At 38.5% G+C, this 23,704-nt stretch overlaps 1 protein-coding gene across 1 annotated transcript in view; it reads left to right on the forward strand.

The window, feature by feature from the left end:
• The first annotated feature begins 1,049 nt into the window (after positions 1-1,049).
• LOC121294714 (anoctamin-3-like) overlaps positions 1,050-23,704 on the forward strand; it is a 45,884-nt gene continuing 23,229 nt past the window's right edge. Inside the window, 11 exon segments of the mRNA XM_041218746.1 lie at positions 1,050-1,261; positions 10,769-10,960; positions 16,265-16,392; positions 17,081-17,236; positions 17,680-17,780; positions 18,350-18,394; positions 20,681-20,812; positions 21,202-21,308; positions 21,802-21,857; positions 22,457-22,578; positions 22,974-23,108. Of these exon segments, the coding sequence (XP_041074680.1) occupies positions 1,216-1,261; positions 10,769-10,960; positions 16,265-16,392; positions 17,081-17,236; positions 17,680-17,780; positions 18,350-18,394; positions 20,681-20,812; positions 21,202-21,308; positions 21,802-21,857; positions 22,457-22,578; positions 22,974-23,108 (1,220 nt within the window). The 5' untranslated portion in view covers positions 1,050-1,215.

Genomic DNA, 23,704 nt, shown 5'->3' on the forward strand with positions numbered 1-23,704 from the left:
AATCTAGGTCTAGGTCATTGATTGTAAATGCATTCTACAAAAAAAGGCAGTAATGTAATAGGTTTAATGTAAAAAAAGAGCAGAGCATTCTGCATGTTGACAAAAAAGTATCTGTGAATGAGTTTGCCTTTGCAACAAACCCCAGGGCATTGGGTTTGGCAGTGTCTTGACTTTAGTTTTGATGAGGTTTTCACTTGGGCACAAAGACAATCATTAATCTGTCAATATCTGTCTTTTTTAATCAGTGAAATAATCGTCACAATTAGCATTTATTGACAGACAATTGAAAAAATATTTTTTTTTTTAACATATTGAATCAAAAAACAAAATCAACTGCATGAAAATACCGCTGGGTATGTTGTCTGGCAGCAAGAAAACGCACATACTTTGTATTCCTGATGATTCTACTTACCTTGTGTAAAAAAAAAAAAAAAAAAAAAAAAAAAAAAGAGAATTTATTGTACTATGAACCGAATGCAATATATGAGTTTGGGCAAAATATAACATTATGTGATAAGTGGAGACAACGTGGTGCAATATTTATCTGACACACCATGGCTGTCTCTCAACATTAAACGCATTCTAACAGAGGTATAAGATCGTGCTACTACCTTTTCTGACACCTGCTGATCATCAAATGAGATTTTCGCGAGATAGATGCATCCATCTCTAATGAAGCAGGTCTAATGTAGCAGTCCCCGTTTTGTTAACGCTGCAAAATCCTTACCCTTATAAAAATGTATCACAGTACAAGCATAGCAAACTGTAATACAACATAGTGCAAGCATGTTAAAGCATAGGGATGCATTGTAAAAAAACAGCAAGGTATATAAAACATATTAATAAACATGGCAACCTAGGGTAAACTATGGTAAACGCATAGTGTAACTACGGAAAAGGCATGGTAAAAAGTACTGTGCAAAAATACCGTGGTTAAGTATAAAGGGCGCGATCAGTATTATGCTAGTGGCCACGAAGACATGTGTGATGCTGATCTTGTCCTTGCTGTGCATCGTCATGACAACGGCAAAGGCTTGAAGATCCTGCACGCAAAAGCAGGTGCTCGGGTTGCGCAGCCCTCCAGAATGCTCCTGGGTTTGAGCGAGGAGCTGAGGTGAGAGTGTCTGTCCTTCAAGTCGTCGGAACGCACGCTGCCTGTTTAGACTTGATGAAAAAGGGATTATTGTGAATCAGGAGCTCAGAAAAACCGGAAAGATGGTGCACCACTCGTGTTCCATTCAGTCCTTTAAGCAGCAAAAAGGTCAGTTCTGAATAGGTTTTGTTTGTTATACGTGAAGTGAGAGAATGGTAAGATATGCCCGTTACAGTGTGGGTCTGGGTCGGTACACAGGGATGCTTGTTATGCAAGAAGTATCATTTCCTTTCAGTTTTCTGTGCGGTGCGTCCGAAACGATGATTGAAGTTGGAGTGTTGCGGTAGTTACATTAGGGGTTGCTTAACAACTCGTTGTGCAAACGAAATAAACTCTAGCTCGAAAGTGCAATTCTTAAAGTTTTTTGTGTGCTCAGTTTCTGAAAGAAGCAGTGTATTACGTCTGGTTTTTGTTTGTTTGTTTGTATGTTTTTTTTTATATATATATATATATATATATATATATATATATATATATATATATATATATATATATATATATATATACACACACACACACACACACACACACACACACGCATATACATACGCATATGTATGTATGTGTGTGTGTGTGTGTGTGTGTGTGTGTGTGTGTGTGTGTGTGTGTGTGTATATATATATATATATATATATATATATATATATATATATATATATATATATATAAACACAAACAAAATAAACAAACAAACAAACAAACAAAAAAACAAACCAGAACCCCTAACTTTTAAACGAAAGCCAAGGGTTCCATACCAGGACCAGATTATTTTAAAAAACACAGTGAGAACAGTGAGAACATTAAAAGTGTTTTTTTTTTTCAGTTAGATAGACTAGAGTATGTCTTCTTCTTCTTCTTCTTCTTCTTCTTCTTCTTCTTCTTCTTCTTCTTCTTCTTCTTCTTCTCAGTAATAACACTGTATAATTTCGCATAGTTTCAGTTTGTTCCGTGCAGTTTGTACATCATACCTACATTTCCTCTAGCTAACATAATTTCCTGTTGCATTTTCTGTTCCAGCTCTACTGAGACCTTGTTATAGAGTGTACAGAACCCCCACTGATCTGTATCCTGTGCTGTTATTTGAAAAGCTCACAATAATATTTATTCTTGCTACTGATATATTTATAAAACAGTTTTATTGCTTCCAGTTTCCCTGGTGTACACATATTGAACTGCAGATAGCAGCTATAATGGTGAAAAGCAGGTGTCTATTAAAAGCATGTTTGTGCAGCAAAAAAGGAAATCTTTTGTGAACAGCTGATATCTTTCCAGCAGATGTAGGTCAGTGTTGCCATCTGTCAGGATTCTGAACAATTTCAGATGTTAAATTGACCACCTGACAAGGTTTAAAATAATATCTGAACATAAAATAGATACATATGGATATACCGTACAGTGCTGTAACATACATTGAGCTAATACAAATTTAGTTAGACGCAACTGAACTTGTTACTTGTTAAATAAGTCTGGTTTGAAAAGCTTGTAGTAAAACCTACATGACTTCAAGATTCATGTTTTCAATTAAGGTGCAACCTCTTGCCTTTAACCTCGTAAGAATCAGGCTAAAGATGCTTGCACATTCTCAAACAAGCCATTACTTTTGTATTAGTGTGTGTTTGAGAAACAGCAGTCTGCATGTCTGCACCGCTGTGCGTTTGTGGGTTCTCTCGATGTTGTTGGAAGTTTGCTGTTACCGTCCCAGGTACAACCACTCAGGTGAGCTGGGGACAAACACTTAGCCCTCCCACGAGTAATGTGGCAAATCCTGATCTTGTAGTTAATGGTCTGGTACAGTAACTCCACCTGCGCAGTGTGGCCAATAGAATGGATGTATTCTGCATTTCGCTTAAGCTGCAAAGGAGGATACACTGATATGACACTTGCTCTTGATTGTTGTTACTTTATATCACAATCAATCTTTTGTTTTTAACTGTCTGCTGTTAGGATACAGTGTTTTTGAAGCTTGACACTGTTCTGAACCCTCAGGGGTTGCATAACAGAGATGTGATTAAGATATATCAGTGGAGCTTTTATGCCACAGTCAGGAATAACAGTGAGTAGAAAGAGGTGTTCAGGAAACACATCGTACTTAGAGCAGCTTAGCAAAATATGTTTTTTTTTTTTTTTTTTTTAATGTTCTGATCATCATTTCAAACTAGTTATGGTTTGACAATCTGAGCTCTGTTTTCCAAATTAAACAATTATATCAATTTACAGCTACAACTGTAGCCTGCAGTTAGCACTCTTCTAGTTGTCATAAAGAGATCAATTCATAAGCTACACCCCAGTGTATGTGGCTAGAGAGCCCTGGTTACTCATTTTTGGCAGGAGTAAGTTATCACCTTATACTACAGCCAGGGTAACATGCAGACACTAAACCCTGGAAGGGAAACAGCTGCTAAAGACCTTTTCAGGAACATTAAGCAGCTTTAGCATTTTATTCCATTGTTGATAAAATAATGTGGGTTTTCTCCATTTCCAAGAGTACTTTCTGGCAACGAGGGCCCCAAGAGGGTAGTAATTTAATACTCTGGATAATCTGGACTCTCCTGAACATGTCATATTTAAAATATACTTTCACTCGAAAAGGTTGATTGTAATGTGTCCTTCATTGTAGCAAATACCTCTTGTGAACCTTGTAGCTGCTGAATCCCCACACGAGTTACTATTGTAAATCATAAGCCGCAGAGCGGTGCTCCAATCAGTGCTCTTGCTGGCTGCCGTCTCTGCCATAACCAGTTATTACAGTAATGCTGTTTTTAAACTATCGTGGCTTCAGTTTCAGCAAGGCACGGGCAGTTTGGATGCATATAGCGATGCAGGACAACGGTCAACGTGAGAGGCTTTAAGCAAGTGCTTTTTTTCTTAACCCCATAAAATGTTAAGAAAAAACTAAAAATGAGTTTGTGTTAGGACGGTGGTGTTAAGATACGCCACTGTGCAGATTGTAAAAACAGACCCCATACCAGCTCTTCATACCTTAGCTGTGCTTCAGAAGCTGGGCTATAGCACAGGGCTGCAGTGCACGGGTCAAGCAGCCTGTCACTTGTGCTATGGGTGCTGGCAGTCAGGCTGTGGATATGAGTGCCCGAAGGTAATGAAAGCTGCGTGTTTTGAGATGTTTTGCTCAGAGCTGAGCGGTTTAATGCTTGTAGAGTTGTGGCTCGTTTAACTGTTACAACTCCTGGTGAAATCAGCTTCACACTTGACAGGCTGCCACCCTGTAGAAAATATTGCATGAAAACAAAATATAAAGCTGCTACTGTAGGAGTCGTGGTAATTATTCTATGAGGCGCGGTGTCCAATTAAAATGACTTTGTTGCCACTCAGGTATCCTATTTCAGTGTAAAATGGGCACTGCAGCTTCAGTCTGTACTCTCTATCCCACCCATTAAAATGGGCACCGCAGCTTCAGTCTGTACTGTATTGCAATCGTATTCAATATTTAGAGTGAATGACTGGAGGAGATAGTAGTTTGAAATACCCATAATGTGATCATTAATATATTTTATTAGCAGTGCTCCCCATCCTTCTGCTCATAAACTAGATATTAAATATTATTGGGGTGAGCACACCATTTAATCATTTTACAGTGTGTTAAACATTCATGTATTTAAGATTGAGGACTGATGCGCACAACAGTATTAAGGAACATTTTTGTAGCGTGTTAATCAACGTTGTCTTTAGTTAAATCGCGCTTTGAAGTATGAGAATAAACTTCTAACTCTCTCCAGAAAAGTTTTAAAAAAGGTTCCATGCATTGCAAACCTGGTTGTATTAATCGAAACAGGCTAACAAAAATTCCTAACAAAACTCAAAATAACCTTAAACTCTCTGAATTCTGTGGAGGTTCTTTGACATGTCTTGGAATCTTAAATAATATTCTATAGATTATCAACAAAGACGAAGGCAGGGTTTGACAGGATAGAAACCAGTACTTTACCGGGAGGCACGGACCCACTCTACTGGAAAGACTTGCAGTAGTTGCATTCATTAAAAGTATGCGCCTCAGACTTGATGTCAGGGATATACACCTATTCCCAGTCCTGTATACTGCTGCACAGAAACTGCCAGCTTGGTGGAAGCCTGTAATTGTATTATTGGTACAGTTGATGCAAGCTTGCAAAGTGCTAGCCCCTTGTAGAGCAATAAAACTGTCATAATTTACTTTAATATGACAATGAATTCTTCTGGGGGATTTCAGGTCCTTGGGAAAGTCAAAAGAATTAAAATATAAAAAAGTTTTGCAGTGAGTCATAATGAAGTGCTGTCCTACTTCCAGTGTTCCCAGCGCTCCAGGGATGAAGAACGATGTGTCTGTTCAATCGATCTGCAGCTTGTGGCAACCGATGAAAAATGGTGCTGTCTGCCCTGGTGCATTGTGGGTTTCAGTTTAGGCCAAGTATGAATAACTTGTGACATATATCAAATATTTGATAATATTAAAGAACAAATTGTAAATCCATTCTGTGTTATACTGCAGTACCAGTTATGCTGCATCAGTTTACACAAAATAAAAACCCTGCCAAAATGTAAGAGGTGATAAGACGAAATGGTCATGGCTCCCATTTGCCCCACAATGTCATTGCATGTCATGTCATGTCACTAGTATTCTCGTTATAAGGCGGAACACGAATAGCGCGGTCTGTTAACTATGGCTCCCAACTGCAGCGTTATAAAGGGGGCACAGTATGAATCTAAATAAAAAATCAGCCCTGTTTAATACAACTTCTGTAGTTGTTTAAAAAATAAACTTGGTAAAGTCTAATGGAAACTGTATGTGCTCTTATTTTCTGCCCTAGATTATACAACCATAGATTATCCACCAATGTGTTAAAAACACACAGTTTTATTAGAGAGCAGGCTAACGAGTTTCTGGAAATGAAGTTGTTTTTTTTTTCACCATTCTACTCTTCCTCATTTGTCTTAGTTATTTTTATTTGCTTTAGCTCTGCAGGTCAGAACTGACAAACTGCTGGAATAGCTGAAGCAGGTGTTTCCGAGTACCGTGCTCCAATGAAAGAGATCTGCAGTGCAGTTCAACTTCTTAAATACAAATCCTAGTCTACTTGCAGATATAAGCAATAAAACAGTGCATTTTAAATAACGTGGCTGCCCCTTGTGACATGGATATGATATTATCATGGACTTGCTTGTTTCAGTAATAAACAAGCCAATCTGGCTGGAAGGAGGGGTCTGGCTTATTGAATGCTTAATTTGTCTTTGTCATTCCTGTACTTCCAAGTATAGGACAGAAGCAGCATCTGCCTCCCCACAGCCAGTACTTGCTTTTCTTCGGCAGCTGCCCTACTTCTCCTCCTCCGGGTAGTTGGAGGATGTATTGAAGTGTTCACATTTAAAGTAATGAGGCTGAACACCAGCACAGCTGTTTGTCGCTGCAATAGAAATGAGCCCGTACATTGCAGGGAATACAATCTGATTCTTTCCTGTCTAAGTTCAGTATAACTCTTCATGTAACCCTCATGCACGACAACACAGCAATGCTTTTCAGAAGGTTTTGCTGTCTAAACTACTGTGGGCTATTTAGGCACTTTACATTTGTAATGTGTTGTATAAAAATGAATTGCCGGTACATGGAGCTATCAAAAGAAAAGATACTCAGGTCAAGTTGTGTTTTGAATTGTGTTGTAAGCTTTCTTGGATTCTTTACAGATTGTTCACATCAAATCAAAGCAACCAATTTGAAAAGCCCTTGTGCGCAATGCATACTGTGTCACAAGTAATGAATTGAAGTGGCTGTAATTTAAAAAAACTAATAAAACACCTTACAGTGTGTAGGACTTAACAAGGTGTCCCTCTCAGATATGCAGTTTTAAATTTAGAGTTGTTCTTAACAGAAACTCCAGAAGTTTTTCAGTAAAAATGACTGTTGTAATAAAGCCAGGAAATTCAAGTTTCTGCAGCCTGACCTTGTGGGGTTTGATTGCTGGTTATCTCTGATGTACAGCTAAGGTCCTGACACTGTACAGGTGTGTTAGTTTCAAACTCAATGGTTTGCTATTCCCGTGATGCTAAAGAACATGCTCAATTTAGTTGCCCACAGGAGATTTCAGTCAGATGTGTTTTGATTTTCTAACGAGTCGTTAGTATGTATCCAAGTCACCCTTCAAGTAATCAGCCTAGCTGTTACATTGTTACCATATTACAAGTAATGACACTATATTAGGTAATTGGGTATCAGCACATTTGTGAATGCATCAATTTTCAGCATGTTGTGTGTTTAATAAAATGTTTTTCTAGGCTGTTGTTAAAAATAACACAAGAGTACCAGTATAACACAGTTTAAGAAGTATCAAACTTTTTTTTAATAATGATTTGTATGATTCATGAGTTAAAGGTTTGTGAGTATAGAAGTCAGTGAGACACTCTGAATTACAATACTACAGTTAGCATCATTTGTCTTCCTGACAGGTGCTTTATATCTTGCTTGAGTCTGAGTGGCCATGGCAGCAAACCAGATAAAAAGGCAGCTAGAAAAGGGACAGGTTTTCTATTAGCTGTCCTGAGCTTTCAAACTGGATATGGTATTGATCACCGTCTGCCTGATCACAATTACAATCCGGTTTCTTTGACTGTTCTAAACTGCCTTGTAAAAGTCTCCCATAGTGAAAGCATAGCGGTGTAATAAAGCACAGTGTGGTAAAGCATAGATAAGCATTGCAAATCACAGGGAGGTATGGTAGAGCATATAAAAAAAACAACATGGCAATACCAGGACAAACTATGGAAAATGCTTTTTAAATTATTTTTTTATCTGCTGTGTCTGCTGACCTGCTATGGAGCCGCTCCCCACTTCGGATGACAGGTAGGTGATAGAAATACTGAAGTAATAAGAATATGTAATACTTGATGGATCACTTGCATCTTTTCAGCATCCAAATTCCTGTTTTTTTTTCTTTAAACTATTTCAACTTGTTTTTGCCAAAGTGAATATCGAGTATGGCTATGTGCATATTCATTTGTAATCTCCACCACACACTCCTAACTACCGGTTGAGTTAACAGGCTATTGCAGGCATATTTACAAAGGTGGGTGGAAGACCTGATATTTACTAACAATGCAAGTGGTGGCAGACGGGTTGACAGCTGCTCCTCACACATGAAGCACAGTGCATTCACTGAATGTTTGAATCAAAGCAGTGCTTCTGAACTGCACGCAGCACGGGCGGTAGAGTTGTGTGGGGCAGTTTAAACTTCCCTACTTTATCTAAACCATTATCTGCAGCTGTTTCTGGGATACACTTAGTTTGTAATATTACATGGCAAGTGCTGCATACTGCTATGAAGTGCCATGAAAACTAAAATGTTCTCTGCAAAACTTATGTTTAACTTGGGCAAAATTTGCTGCCTAAGGGTGGGCATGGAGAAGGCCGTTGCCCACCAGTCCCTAATGCGCATGGATTAAAACAGTTGCATCAATTAGATTATTTTCTAATGCTGGGTGAGAGACCTTGTCGTAGATAGCTACACATCTGGAATGGCTAAGTCATTTTAAGGCATGTGTTGTGCACTGTATTGCATCCTAAAGAAGAAATATTAAGGGATTGTGAGCAAATTATCCTTTCAATAAGACACACACAGTGTTTTTATTTCTTAATAAAGATATTTCTTACTGAGGTCACGACCATTGTAACTTACAAAACCATAGCTTTAAGATATGAAGTTTCAATATAAACCCAGTCCTTAATCATGTTATTTCTATGGTCTTTTTCTGTAGCTTTGGACATATTTCAATTCTAACAGTTCACTCTGTTAAGATTATAAAACAAATGCAGGTACATAAAAACATAGGTGACAAAAAATAGGTGATTCAATATGAATGACTGTTGTGACTCCTGTTTTTTTTTTTTTTTAAGTACATTGTAATATACTGCATGTATTATTGTAAAATCCATCCAATGGATAGTTTTCTTTGGGGATTATCCCGAAAAACTGTTTTCCATGGATTTCTGTTCTGGTCTGGTTTTGCAGATGCTGTGAAGGGTAATGAGTCTGCTGTGGTATAGCATTGTTCCAAAACAAAACCCATCAATTGATGAGATTAGATAGGAGAGGATAGGATTTAATATGGGGGTATTGTAAAGCATTAATCTGGATTTGGCCTACTATTAGTGAAATAAACAACAGGAGAGAGAGCGGCTATAATGATATTTCTGGGAAAAATATATTGAACTGTAACTGGGTATTAGATCATTCATTACAGATGGATATTATTTGTGGGATGGTTTTAGAATGCTTTTTGTGAGGCAAGAAAGGGAGTTAAGTGGAAAATTTTTGAGGTTTGTTTTCTAGCAAGTAAATTTACAGTAAGGCTACATTAAGTGGGACTGAGAAGCAAGAATGAGTCAATTCCGCAACCTTACACCAAACCTCCGGATCTTAACAGCGGGCTGGATTGCAAACAGAATCAGTAATTTCTAAAAGCTTGCTTGCTGTGCAGCAGTCTACTGTGAGGAGAGTAATGAGGTCATAAGGAAAGCAGGTGACCACAGCCTCACCTCAGTCACCCACAACTGCAGTGTCCTTCTGGCATTACAGTATACATACCAGCACTGTTTCTTTACAGTATGTTGAGATAGGATAGATCAGTCTTGTTTTCATGCAGGCAGATTTGCAGTTAATGGTGAAGTTTGATACAAGCTGCACAACTCGAATGCAATATTGCTATCAGATTATAGTAGCACCTTGGGAACCGACAAACCATTGGATATTCTGGGTCCAACTCCATTAACCTTTTGTCTGTGAAAACACGTCAGGAAAGCATAATATTCATGCAGTAAACAGACTGCAGATGTGGAGCAATTTCAGTTTAAAAAGTCAAAATAAAAATGCATGCACATGGACGTCTTTATTCATGTGCTGCATTTTTCTGTTTGAACAAAATGAAAACAAGAGCATTTTGATGGGTTTTCTGTGTCTGCTCAGGTAATTACCAAATGCCTCTCTGTTAAAGAGGGGAGACATCCTTATCTTTGCTCTAAATACAGAGTGGATCCACGTGTAGCGGTAGTAAAATGATAATACGATTTTCAGCTTGCATTTCGTGCACTGTTGGTGCAGATATCAAAGCTAATATTACAGTCTGGCTTGAGGCAACTTCCATTATTCCACTGCTCGATGGCACCTTATACTAATACAATCCCCAGAGGTGTATTTTTTTTTTTAGTCTTTTCATTTTGTACAGGGGCGATAAGGCTGAGTAACATAATGAATGTAGTGCTGATATGAATTACTTTTTAAATATTACCACTGTACAAATATTAGTAATACATACTGCAGGGTAATGACATTAGTTTCCTTGTTTTTTTTCTTTATTAGGGATTTTTGGCATTTGTGACAATTGCATTGTATTTATTATTTGTAGTGATAGGGCAGTCGTTACTGAGTATTGACCCAGGCAGCGTCAGTAAGTGCGACGAGGAGGAAACAATCGGTCAGGCTTTAAAAAAAACAGATAATGACAACTGTAATATCACATTGTACTTTATTCATTCATTCATACATAAACGTACTATATTCTCTGCACAGGCACGGACAGTAGCCACAGGTGTCAGTGTCTAGCTGTTAACGTTAGTTTTTCTTTTCTTTTCCTCAGGAATGCACACGAGTATCAGTGAAATCATTAAAGACAAGACACTGAGGCCATCCAGGAGAAGCATGCCCTGCCTGGCTCAGAGCCAGACTCACCCCCAAAATCTGAACAAACTATCTCTGCACCAGCCCAGTCAGACCCAGCTGCAGACGAAGAGTGCCGAGCCCTCCTCCGTCAACATCTCCTGTGAGAAAGGTCAGTCCCAGAGCAATCACAGCGTTACAATTACAGCACTCGACAGACAGGCGGAAAGAATGAGAATATAGAGGAATGTGTTAGAATTAATTGCCCACTAGGCTTTAGTGCTGTGTGTACTGTATAATTGGACAGATACCTAGAAGAAGGTTACTCTTGTTAACCACCTTCCAGAATAAGTTTACTAAGTAAGACATCTATAATACTAATACAAAAGTTCCTCGACAAACTGCAGGACATAGTTATGGATTAATAAGATTCCTTCCTTGTTTACTCAGTTATCAGGGTTTGTCTGCTGTGCTATAACCTGAATGTGGTGAGGGATTTTTTTTGTGTCTTGAGTTGATGCAGGCAATTATTCATACTTCAAAAACTACAAGAAACTCAAGTAAACAAACCTCTTGGCTATTGTACTTGACTTTCTTAAAATGAATGCAATCACAATTTCCAATGACTTCTTGGGCTGGCATGAACTTGCATGCTTCAGTTTAGCTGCTCTGGTCCCTGAACTCATACATATGAGGTACTTGCCAACTGGATTTGGGAATGAACACAGTCCTACCACAATTCCTTTATACAACTTGGCTGTGGATCAGTGAATGCATTGCTCCATGCCCTTTGCAGTGCATGTGCCCCGCTACGACCTTTACAAGATGAAGAGTTCTTTACTCGTATGTTCTCACGTGGTTTAGCCTCACCCTTCTGCTTCTGTAAGTACAGTGTCTTTGGAGGGTTTAATACAATTTAACAAGCGGAAGTAAGGCTGATACCCTCCTGTTAAAACAAGATGTCTGTGACAGAATGAGTTGTAGCTGGAGCAGGACGGGATAGACACACACCCTGCTGTCACATTCACCGATTTCAGTATATGGTGGGTTTAATATTCATTCTATCAGGCAGCAGAGTGCTAAAAGCAATATCAGGTGGCTCAACAAAGCATGAAGGATCTGTGTATAGGGATATATTCAGCTGCTGACAACTCAGATATTGATTTAGTAACAAAGACATAAAGTATATAATAGCATCTGGAATCTGAACTTTGCCCTAGAGCTGTTCCACATCCTCATGTTTATTAAGACGACTTTGTCATGGCACTGATAATTGTAAGGGGTTGTTTGTACCAGTGATGGGGGACATGTACTGTATGATTGAGTCATATCTCAGCACTTCCAGATTTAGCCCTGTCCACTTCTGAGTACAGGGAAGATCAATTGGAAATTGCAAACGATTCAGGCATAAATTACACTGCATACTGTTTTTCTTTCAGCAGACTGTAGTGTACTGTGGTTCTGGCATGTGTCTGATAACTCTCTTTTGGTGATGGTCAGGCGCTGTACAAATTAGTCGTATCTTTTGTGGTCATTTCTTTCTGAGACTGGAGGTAATCAGCGAGACTCCAGGAGATTACTGTGAGTTATTAACTTTGTAAACCTTAAAATACTGCAGGTATATAGCTATGCTCATCCACCCTCGGGTAAAGGAATATCATGCTTTTCAATCGTTGCTTCTGCAATCAATAATTCAAGAGCAGCTGACTCATGGTACATCCGATAATGGTGCTTACGAAAGGTCCTTGTCTGGACTTTTACACCGCAATACAAACATGTGTTAAAATGAACACAGTAATGTTTTTGATTAAGGGACAGACAGTAATTTTTGTGTTAATAAACCCTGTTAAAACATACCATCGTTAACTCTGAAATTCACATTGTTGTGTTTTTAATTAACCAGTTTGCGCGTAGAGAACATGCATTTTCAGAATAACATCTGAGCCTGGCTTAGTTAAAAATGCATCGGTAATCTCGCCTTAATCGTTTCAACTGAGCGAATATTAAAAAGGAATGGAGGAACTTTCTGGTATCAACTTTTGTGTTGTTTCACAGGTAACTAATCCCAGTGTGCCCCCTGTATAATTTGAACTGGATTGTTTTAAACCTATTTGTTTCGTTGCTAAACCTGCATGCATTTTTTAAGGCTTTTCTCATCTGTATTTGGCTGTGTTATTCCCACACTTAAATCAGCACACGTCACTGACATGATTTTGGTGGCAGGCAGTAATTAAAGAAAGTGCTAAGAATCATAGCTTTGCAGTTAGACACATGGTACAGGCTGATTTAAAAATAAATAAATAAAAAAAACAGCTGAGTAATTCAGTCGTGCTGCTGTATTTCAAGTGCAGTTTGGGAAAAATGATTACAACACAGATGGTTAATAAGATTCGCTTCCTCAGTAAATTTAGTTTGGGATTCCCCCCCCCCCCCCCCCCCCCTCCCCGTGTGCAATGGCACAGTTTTCACTGTGTGTGAATTCAGTGGAGAATACATTTTTAACAATCCTTGAATTAGAAACAGCTTGTACTGCGTGAATCATACAGCTAAAAGCCCAGGAGTACCAGTATACCCAGAATCATTGCCGTCCCTGTGCATTTAAGTGCTCTTAAGGTATTCACGACTATTGCATTTCCTTTATAATGGAGATCTCACTTTATAGATCAGGCAGCTTTAGCACTTTGAGTGCAGGTCTTTGTTCTGAAGAGGTCCTTGAAAATGAAACCTGAGATGGTGTGGAGTCGCAGGTCTGGAGTTGAGTACTCCTGGTCAATATGGATTTTAAATAGTAAATAGACTGATGCCTTGCTTACTGTACACAAGCCCCCAATCATTATGTTTTCTGGTTTGCCAAGCTGTAGTTATAATTAGCTTTTTAATAATGCTTGGCTCTCTGTAAGTCTGACAGCTCTGCAGGCTCCCAAAGCCAGTTTTATACAAATTAGATTGTGCAGTGACATTTAACAATTTGGCCTTTTACAGTACGTGGCTGAATTTCCGTAATGTCTTTTATTTGAGGCAGATTGATTTTGATTCAGAAGAAGTTGGTGTGAAACATGGAGGCTCTAAATCTCTGTGAAGCCTAAAGTTACTTTTTGTTTTTAATTAGCATCAGTTTTTTTTTTTTTGTAAAAGTATACTTCTGGGTGATTAGTATTGAACAAAGAGCGATGGTGTTTAGATCTGCCATTGTTCAGATCATAACACAGACCACTCGATTAGCAGACTCTTTTAGAGTGGCTTAGCACAGAGAAGAGGGAACGCACAGCAATGATGAGACACATTAATACTGCTGTAGCTCTTAGTAGTTTCCATTGTCTGCACTGTCAGATCAGTTATTGACTGACCAATATGAGATAATGGGATGTTTTAGAATTGTTTCATGCTCCAGCCAGTCATTTGGTTCTGTGGTTCAGGCACAAAGAAACCTTGCACATTCCCTATCTCACCCAGTCAGAACATAAAGAAACCTTGCACATTCCCTCTCTCATCCAATCAGAACATAAAGAAACCTTGCACATTCCCTATCTCATCCAATCAGAACATAAAGAAACCTTGCACATTCCCTATCTCATCCAATCAGAACATAAAGAAACCTTGCACATTCCCTATCTCATCCAATCAGAACATAAAGAAACCTTGCACATTCCCTCTCTCACCCAATCAGAACATAAAGAAACCTTGCACATTCCCTATCTCATCCAATCAGAACATAAAGAAACCTTGCACATTCCCTATCTCATCCAATCAGAACATAAAGAAACCTTGCACATTCCCTCTCTCATCCAATCAGAACATAAAGAAACCTTGCACATTCCCTCTCTCACCCAATCAGAACATAAAGAAACCTTGCACATTCCCTATCTCATCCAATTGGAACATAAAGAAACCTTGCACTTTCCCTATCTCATCCAATCGGAACATAAAGAAACCTTGCACATTCCCTATCTCATCCAATCAGAACATAAAGAAACCTTGCACATTCCCTATCTCATCCAATCAGAACATAAAGAAACCTTGCACTGTCCCTCTCTCATCCAATCGGAACACAAAGAAACCTTACACTTTCTCTCTGTCATCCAATCGGAACATAAAGAAACCTTAGGCTTCAAATCTATGCTTACCCATTTACTTATGGCTAAGGATGGTGCCTTAAATATTTAATACTTAAATACTAGTACCAGCTGCCCAGCCCCTTCTTAAGACAGTCTTCAATTTTTTTCCACTTTAGCTTGGAATTAACTCAGTACAGACCCCCCATCCATGACCACTCACTTTCAATACAGCAAATTGCTTCTGTCATAAAAGGTAGAAGCATAGACAAAGTTTTTAATTACTGCAGAAGACCAGGATGTGTTTGAGTTTGTACTGGTGATATAAAAGAGAGCAATATTCTCTTTATAACTGTGTCACTGGGGTGGGGAGGAATGTAATAGTGTTCTAATCAAGGCCATTCTAAGAGAATATAATGAAGTCTGCAGCTACAATAAGGCATTATTGGTTAGGATGGCTTTAATATCAAAGCCACTCTGTCCTAACTTTGCAAAATAACATATTTGTTTTTAAAACTAGATTAGGAACAGCTCAATCCTAAATTACTGTCCCCAAGCATGGAAATGTAATCTTGAAATTCAGCATCTTCCCTCAGTTCAGACATTGATGTTGTGCTTCCAGAATAGTAGTGCAGAAGAACTAGATATTTTCTTTCACAGATATATATATATATATATATATATATATATATATATATATATATATATATATATATATATATATATATATATATCATATGATATGCACATATCACTTATATTTCATTTTATTTTGACATGGTAAAACAAAAATCATTATTGAACATCTGCCAGTGCACAGAAGTAATTGCAGTTATTAGTTTTTGCATTGTAATCAATTCATAGTCATAATGACAATCTGTTCTTTAATACGGTGATAATGGAATCAGAACTGGCCACAAGCACCGGAGGCTTAAAGGGCTTAGAGCTATCAATAATTACCATGCTCTGCAGTGGAAATAAGAAACACCGGAGCGTGGAAAGGAATTCCACAGAAGCTCTAATTTATTAGGTGTCAAACTGGAGGGTTATTAGCAAGGTGGCTGGTCAGCATAATGTAGTCCAAGCCATCAGTATGGAGCCAAGAATATACCAGGGACCTAAATTCTGGAGTTGGCTGTTAGGCATATTATAAGATCTCAGATCAGTTACAATGGTGGAACTCCATCATGTTGGGCATATATATCAAACCCACTCTTGTGAAAGTTCCCACCACCAATACACACCCAAAATAACTCCATGTGTATCAATCAAAAGGGAAATACACCTTATGGTCATCATAGGAAACCTCCAATACATTTAACTTTCACAAGTGCGGTTTTGAAAATAAACATAATATATATTTTATCTGTATATATAATTATAATAATAATTGACTCCAGCCTCTCATCTCTGTTTCTGCCCAGATGGAGGAAAGGATGTGTATATAGATGAATCGGAACAAGGAAACTACGACTCCCGGACGGATCAGTCCCTCTTGATCCAAAAAACGTTGAACCGTCCAAAGCTGGAAGGCCGCACAGAGTCCTTAGAGGTACTGTGACAAAAATATCTGATGAAAAACAAGTCTTTATGTAGTCCTTAGAGACGTAGCATGAAAGCAAACACTGCAAACTCACACTGAAATCTGTTTTTTGCATGTAAGTCATTGTCGTGGAGAAAAAAAATAAACATTTAAACTTTTTGAAATGTGACAAGAGTAACAGTATATAACTGATTTCTGTGAGTCTTAAATGAGTATCTACAGTGACATAAAGCTAGGAACCCCAGTTGTAAAGCTCTTTATCTTACAAATGTATCCCAGACTGTATGGGCAACAGGACAAACAGGCTACTGTGCTTCAAGCACTACTGTTTGATTGCACATTTCTATTTTTAATGGATGATTTACATGGGAAACACATCTTTAGTTTTTCAGCTCAGTGGGAGCTTAATAAAATAGATTTCCTATTAAAAGGACACTGACGAGACAAATTCAACACCACGCTGCTTTTTCATTTATTCTAGCAGGGTTACTGATCGAAGATTTCTCAGACAAATGTCATGAGAGTTAGAAATACCCTTTCGATTTAAATAGCCTGATTTGTGGAGCTTGGTAATTTTACATTGAGAATCTCTTAACTGCTTCCCTGCTAAGCCCAGTGCTAATGTGCAAAAAAAATGCATTCTGTGGCAATAAAGGGATTTTCAATTTTAAATAGGTATGGCAAATTCTTTCCCTAGGATAACAACCCAACTGCACCATCAGGCCTGTTCTTTAGGGATGGGAAGAAGCGCATTGACTACATCGTAGTTTACAAGAAGTCCAGCCTGCAAGTGGAGAAGAGATGCACCTTTGAGAAGAACCTGCGAGCAGAAGGGCTAATGCTGGAAAAAGAGGTAAGATAGTCTTCAGATTGCAGTAACCTCTTAATGGGGAAAACCAAAAAAATCTCTGTTATGTAATGGGCAGTGTTGTGTGATTCAGTGCCATTATGGATTGGCCCCTGTTGGTGAGATGAGGTGAGGTTAAAAGCTCTATAACCATGAATGCAGACGAGCCCGGCTGTTTTTCATAGTGGTTAAGACGCTTGTCTTCTGGGCACGTGTTCCCCGGTTTGCATCCACCCTCCACTCTCCTGCAGTTCCATACCTGAGTACTGACTGAAAATCTAGTTTGCCAATATTGCTGCAGCTTTAAACTTCGAGGTGCAAATGTTTTTGTGTGCATGTTGGAAGTTTATTTTATTTTTCACTGCCATCCTTTTTTCTTTCCGTGGCGTTCTGAAGTGTCTCTCTTCAGTTAGTTATTTAATCCCTTGTTTGTTTGTTTTTTCTCACAGCCATCTTTGACAAACAGTGACATCATGTTTGTTAAAATCCACGTTCCCTGGGAGACGCTTTGTAAATATGCAGATCAGCTGAACATCAGGATGCCATTCAGGTAAAACACGGAGGTCAGGAGCAGGAATGATTCCGTAGGCATTTTCCTTATTGGAGAAGCCTAACAGAACTGCATGGCATTTCAATGTATTGTACTGTATCACATGCAGAAACCAAGCACTCTTCAAGAATAAATGTCATTGTTTAAATGCTTATGAATTAGTTAAAACAGCAGTACTTTACATGCATTTACAGGAAAATGCCCACTTATTGAAGAGCATTACAAATAACAATTGTTTCAAAATTGATTGAGCTGGTGTATATTGTGCACACTACAAACATTTCTAATGATACAGCGTGTCGTAGACAGGGCTGTTTTTTGTGTTAGTTCTTCCTTTGATCTCATTACTTATTGACCATGTCAGCATGTGTCTGAGTGATAGATGTAAACGCACTGCAGTGCTTGACACTATGTCACATCTTTTATTTGATACACTGCACATCAAATCCATCTTGCATCTGATCGACTGTACAGTGCGAGAATGGGTACTGCTATGATGCCAGTTTGCGTGATATCACTGTTCAGTAGCCTTTTTATATGCACTTAACTGACGTCTTCTGTCCTTTCAGGAAAAAATGTTATTTCACTGATTGGAAGAGCAAATCGATGGGCAGGTTAGTGGGTGCTGTGCAGTTACTTTATTTTATTTTTATTAAATTTTTTTAACACCAGATACCATTCAGCACCACAATCTCCTTGTTAGCAGGTGGAAAACCATAAACAAAAAAATTAAATAGCCCTTCCACTGTGCCCTCATATTTCACTCCCATGACTCGCAACTAGGTTTGCAATTGGACTCTAGCCATAAAGCATTCATTTGGAAAAGATACTAAGTGTGGCTTTACAACTGCTGACTTGCATGGACACTGCAGCCCTTCAATGCCTGTCCTCCCTAACACCTGGCTTCATGTTGGCATCTGTGCTTGTGCTGCAACCACAATTTCCCACTCTATGTAAGGCCACAGAGACAGAGGGAAGGTACTGTGTGCACCGCTGCTTTGCTTTTGAAAGTCAATAATTAAAATGGCAACAATGGATAAAGAGGTTGTGTTTAAATTCTACAAGGAGCTCCCCATATGTATGCTTCATATGAAAAGTTAATGTGCTTATGATCATCCATAAACATGTGACTTTGAATTCAATAAATACAAGACGATCTCACCTTAAAATAACCTAGGTCTGTCCAAAGATGATAGGCTAGTGTTTTAAAGCAAATCAGAACATTATTGATTTTGACAATAAGTAATTCCTTGTGTGGTATGCTTAATCTCTGTACTGTAATAAAGTAATGTCCAGTGGATAGTTAAATGATATGGTTCAGCAGCAATCACCATTTGCTAAACTTGCCATGACTTCCTTCTCAAAAGTATTCCACCACAACACCATTACTGTTTTACTGCATGCTTTCAGATCACACATTACAAATGTAAATGTTGTCTGAATTGTTTTTTAAATTGCATTCTGCATTTCCAAAGCTAACACCTACCTGCTAAGGCTGCTAATGTTGCTTTATACTGTAGAGGTGTCTGCAAGCCATTGCAGGAGTTGAATTCCAAAGGGGATTTACTTTAGCTTTGTGACACAGAAAGGTTCAAGTTACATTACATTCATATTGAGAAGTATGCAGGAATGTCTACTACTGTACTACTAACCAGAGGCTGTTTCAGCAACATGTATTTATGCATTGATTCGTCCTTGTATGGCACTAAAAGGATTTAGGAGCTGTGCCAATGTGCATTTGCCAGTTGCCTCCCAAGCACAATGACCCATGAAGCCCAGTGCGTAGATTACATATTCATTCAATCTGCATTGCCTGAGGCTTTTGTTCCTGCTTTAAACTAGTGGACTATCTGTCTCCTGTTGGTACCCTACCTGCCTCTAAATGCATACCGACAATGGCAGAAATAATCCATCACCACGTACTGAAGCACTAATATGAGATCTCAGCTGTCTCTTTGCAATACCACTTTGAAATCATCCTTTGAAGTGTTAATATCATCTCACCAAAAGCAGGTAATTATAGTTTTTAGTTTTTTCTACTTACTAATTGGACACTGTGGAGAAAATGATGGGTTAAGCTGGTATGCTTTCTCTTTGATCTGAAAGAAAATTAATGTTGCAAGGGTTGCAGGGTGGCTCTGTCTCTGCCGAGTACATGATGTATTTGAACCCCAACCCGAATGGCTTGATGTTTGCATAACAAACAAAATAAAATGAAGTCAGTTCATTGGTGGATGTTACACTCCCATAGGACAGAATGCGCTCAATACTTAGATCCACTTCTGGTTTAGCAGTGGATGTGGTAGAATGGGCCTCTGCATTAGATAAAATGTATTACATTCATCTGCATATTTTGTTTTAATGCAAAATGAAGTCCTGAGTCCTTTACCTATTTGCTGATGGAGAATCCAGCCGGCCAAGCTCTCAATAATGTACACTGTACACTAGCACTGCATGCTGGACACTTAAAACATTGCAGCTCACTTAAATAAAAGTCCAATTAAATGGTGCATAGTGAGCAGGGCACTGTACATACTTTGTCCATAGGCAGTTGTTGTGCATATATAACGCAGCCTAAGTAAGAAGTTCCTGCATCCCTTTGCAAACCAACCGTGCCCGCTATGTAGGTCATAAGTCCCCTGTAATGCTAAATGAGCATCATTCCCAGGCACAAAATGCCATGCCATGAATACATACTCAGACTTACAGTACATGCTAAAGCTCACACAGTACTGTACCATGTCATTATTAAATACAGAGAAAGTACATGCTAAAACTCAAGATCATATCACCTTTCTGTCTGGATCTCTTGCTTTTCCCTGCAGCATGCAGCGCGATTGTGATTAAAGTATGCTCCGATAATGTTGTTTATCATGCTGCCTGTCCTCTCCCTCCTTTAGGTTTCAGCACAACCTGAGACAGCTGAAGAGCTGGCTGCCGAGGAACCCCATGAAGCTCGATAAAGAAGCCCTGCCTGACCTGGAGGAGACAGACTGCTACACTGCACCTTTCAGCCGTGCACGCATGCACCAGTACGAGACCACAAGAGGGGTCACCTCTTTAGAAATAGATCTTTGTGTGATGCAATAATAATAATAATAATAATAATAATAATAATAATAATAATAATAATAATAGTAATGCAGTGTCTGTAAAAATCATGATAGTAAAATCTGCCTTACTATTATTACTTGCTGTAATAAATGGATACATGATTAAGCCTGGTGGAAAAGTGTGCAAAAAACCGAATAATTTCCATTTATTTCTAGTTACATAAATAACTGTTGTCATTTAAAAAAATTCTTGGGCATTTCAGGGTTAAATAATTCTACAGACACTCGGTTATAAGTAAGGAAAATGTATTTCAATATCATTTTAACATTACTGCAATGCTTAAGTAAAGCCTGATCTTTCTCCCTAGTTTTACAATCAACAACAAAGAAACCTTCTTCAGTAATTCTACAAGGAGTAGGATAGTCCATCACATGCTGCAGAGGACAAAGTATGAAGATGGGAAATCAAAAATGGGTAAGGGGGCCTGATACATTGTTACCATGGCTTGGTCTGAATCAGCAGTGAAGGAATATATGATGGATCTGTAGCTTATCCATTTGTGATGGCATTTCTAATATTGAGGGGTGCTGCACTAAACACATTTTCAGTTAATATGATCAGCTGTAGCACTGTCCATTATTATGGATGCATCTTTGTTTTGAAAAGTGTTTGAATGCAGGGATGGAAATAAGACTCCTTTTCAATAACAGTTTCACCCATTCCAGGTGTTAATTCAAATTCGAGTAACAAGCTCAGGTGAGTCCTAGCGAAAGCAAGAATATGCAATGGGTGTCTTATTCCCATCCCTGTAATGCAAGTTATTCTCAGCCTGCTGCCTCCTCTGCAGAGTAGTCGAAATAATAGATCCTCTTACCCAATGTGTTGTAAAACTTAATAAGTTTGTATGGCTTTGTTATTTACAGATTACCATTATAATAAAGTGTGATTTTTATTTTATGCAATTCAGGTATAAACCGATTACTTGGCAATGGGACATATGAAGCTGCCTTTCCTCCTCATGAGGTACTTATAATAATCTAAACTTTTTATGTTTAAAAAGTTTCAAAGTTTCAAATGTCACTAGATCACTCAAGGTCACTGCAATACTGACAGCAGCACTGGTCTTGCAGAAGTAATTACACATTAACCAGGACTTTATTTACCAGCATCAGACAGTATTTGTTTTCTTAGTGTTCGCTGTGTTTTGTTTATTTATTTTGGCCATTGTGCCCTTTGTTTTGTGTAAGCGTTTTGTGTTTAAACCTTTTACTGTATTTAATAAATCTGTGCACCAGCGCATTGAACCACAGTACTGTGTATCTGCATTTCCTGGTGTGACGCCACCATCAGCCATCTCTGTTACATTCTGATAGAAAATATCTATTATTATCCTTCTCCTTAACCCTACATATCGCTGCTCAAACCATGGTGTAGAAATACTCTCCCAAAGATCTATTGAAGGTGCTGAAATCTCAGGCAGATTCTCTGACTGGCTTCTCTTGTGCTTGTTTAAACTTTACTACTGCAGTGAGACACAGCTTGGTGTGAAAGGAATTGTACAAATTAAATGTGTTTTTATTGTTAAAGCATTAATAGACATTTGCATGGTTTGATCCCTGCAGGGCAGCTACAAAAGCAGACATCCAATCAAAACTCATGGAGCTCAGAATCACAGACACCTGCTCTATGAGAGGTGGGCAAGGTGGGGAATGTGGTACAAGTACCAGCCGTTGGATTTAATAAGGTAAGACAGGAGTTTGGATCACACCACACCATTCACAAAATATATTATTGGGATATGGTTGGGTGGAGAATCATTAACATGCAAGCTAGCCAATGTGTTAATTTACCATCTGTATTCCTAAAGTAGAGACAGTTTTATCAGAAGGTTTTAAATGCTTCAAATAAACTACTGATCATTCAAATAGGAAATTAAGAAATTGTACTCAACATGGCCACGTTCTTTTAACGGGTGTTTCAATAGAGATTTTAAATAAATATACAACATGCATTGATGCTGCTGATAGTGCTATTTGTTACCATTTGAAAAACGTCTCAAACCTCACTATATGATATCCGTTCATGTGCCCTTATAAAAGTTTCACATAGTAAAAGCTCACTTGTGTATTTATTGTGTAGACGGTACTTCGGGGAGAAGATCGGCTTGTATTTCGCCTGGTTGGGGTGGTACACTGGCATGCTGATCCCTGCTGCTCTCGTTGGGCTGTTTGTCTTTCTCTACGGGCTCTTCACGATGGACTCAAGCCAGGTCAGGTAAGACGTTGCATGGTAAAGTAGGCAACTGCCAGGCATCCTAAACTTACTTTCCATAACTCAGTTCAAGACCTCCACTAATTCCACTGAACCACACGGTGAGCTAAACCAAAGCACTGAAAAGTAACACCTGGGTTAAATTACAGTTTCATAGCAGTACTTGAGATTATCAGCACTGCTACAGTTCTGGCATTTGTTGAAAGCTGTGATAGCCTGCTTTCCAGTGAGGTGTTGCTCTTAAGCAATTAACTGAATTAATCCCATTGTAAAAAATGAGTATGTAAGTCATTGACCGAAACAGTATCTCCGCTCTTAATTAACCAGCAGCACAGTTTTTTAAAGAAAGCAGTGCAAATTCTATTCCCTTCTGCCCTTTCCTATAAATACGTGTGCTGAGTTTCAGTGTGCTGTTTTAGGTTCGTCTCCTGGCTGCCAAATCCTTCCGGCTGATTATCTATATATTTATTCGCTTGGTTTTCATGAGGAGCTTGTTGGGAGTAGCAGTAGCAGGAGCAGTGCTTATTTCTATAGTACAATTCAAAACAATTTTCATTCATTTATTTATTTACAATCTGAACAGCATAAGATGAAAATTA

The sequence above is a fragment of the Polyodon spathula genome, chromosome 19 (assembly GCF_017654505.1).
Source record: "Polyodon spathula isolate WHYD16114869_AA chromosome 19, ASM1765450v1, whole genome shotgun sequence".
Classification (NCBI taxonomy): domain Eukaryota; kingdom Metazoa; phylum Chordata; class Actinopteri; order Acipenseriformes; family Polyodontidae; genus Polyodon; species Polyodon spathula.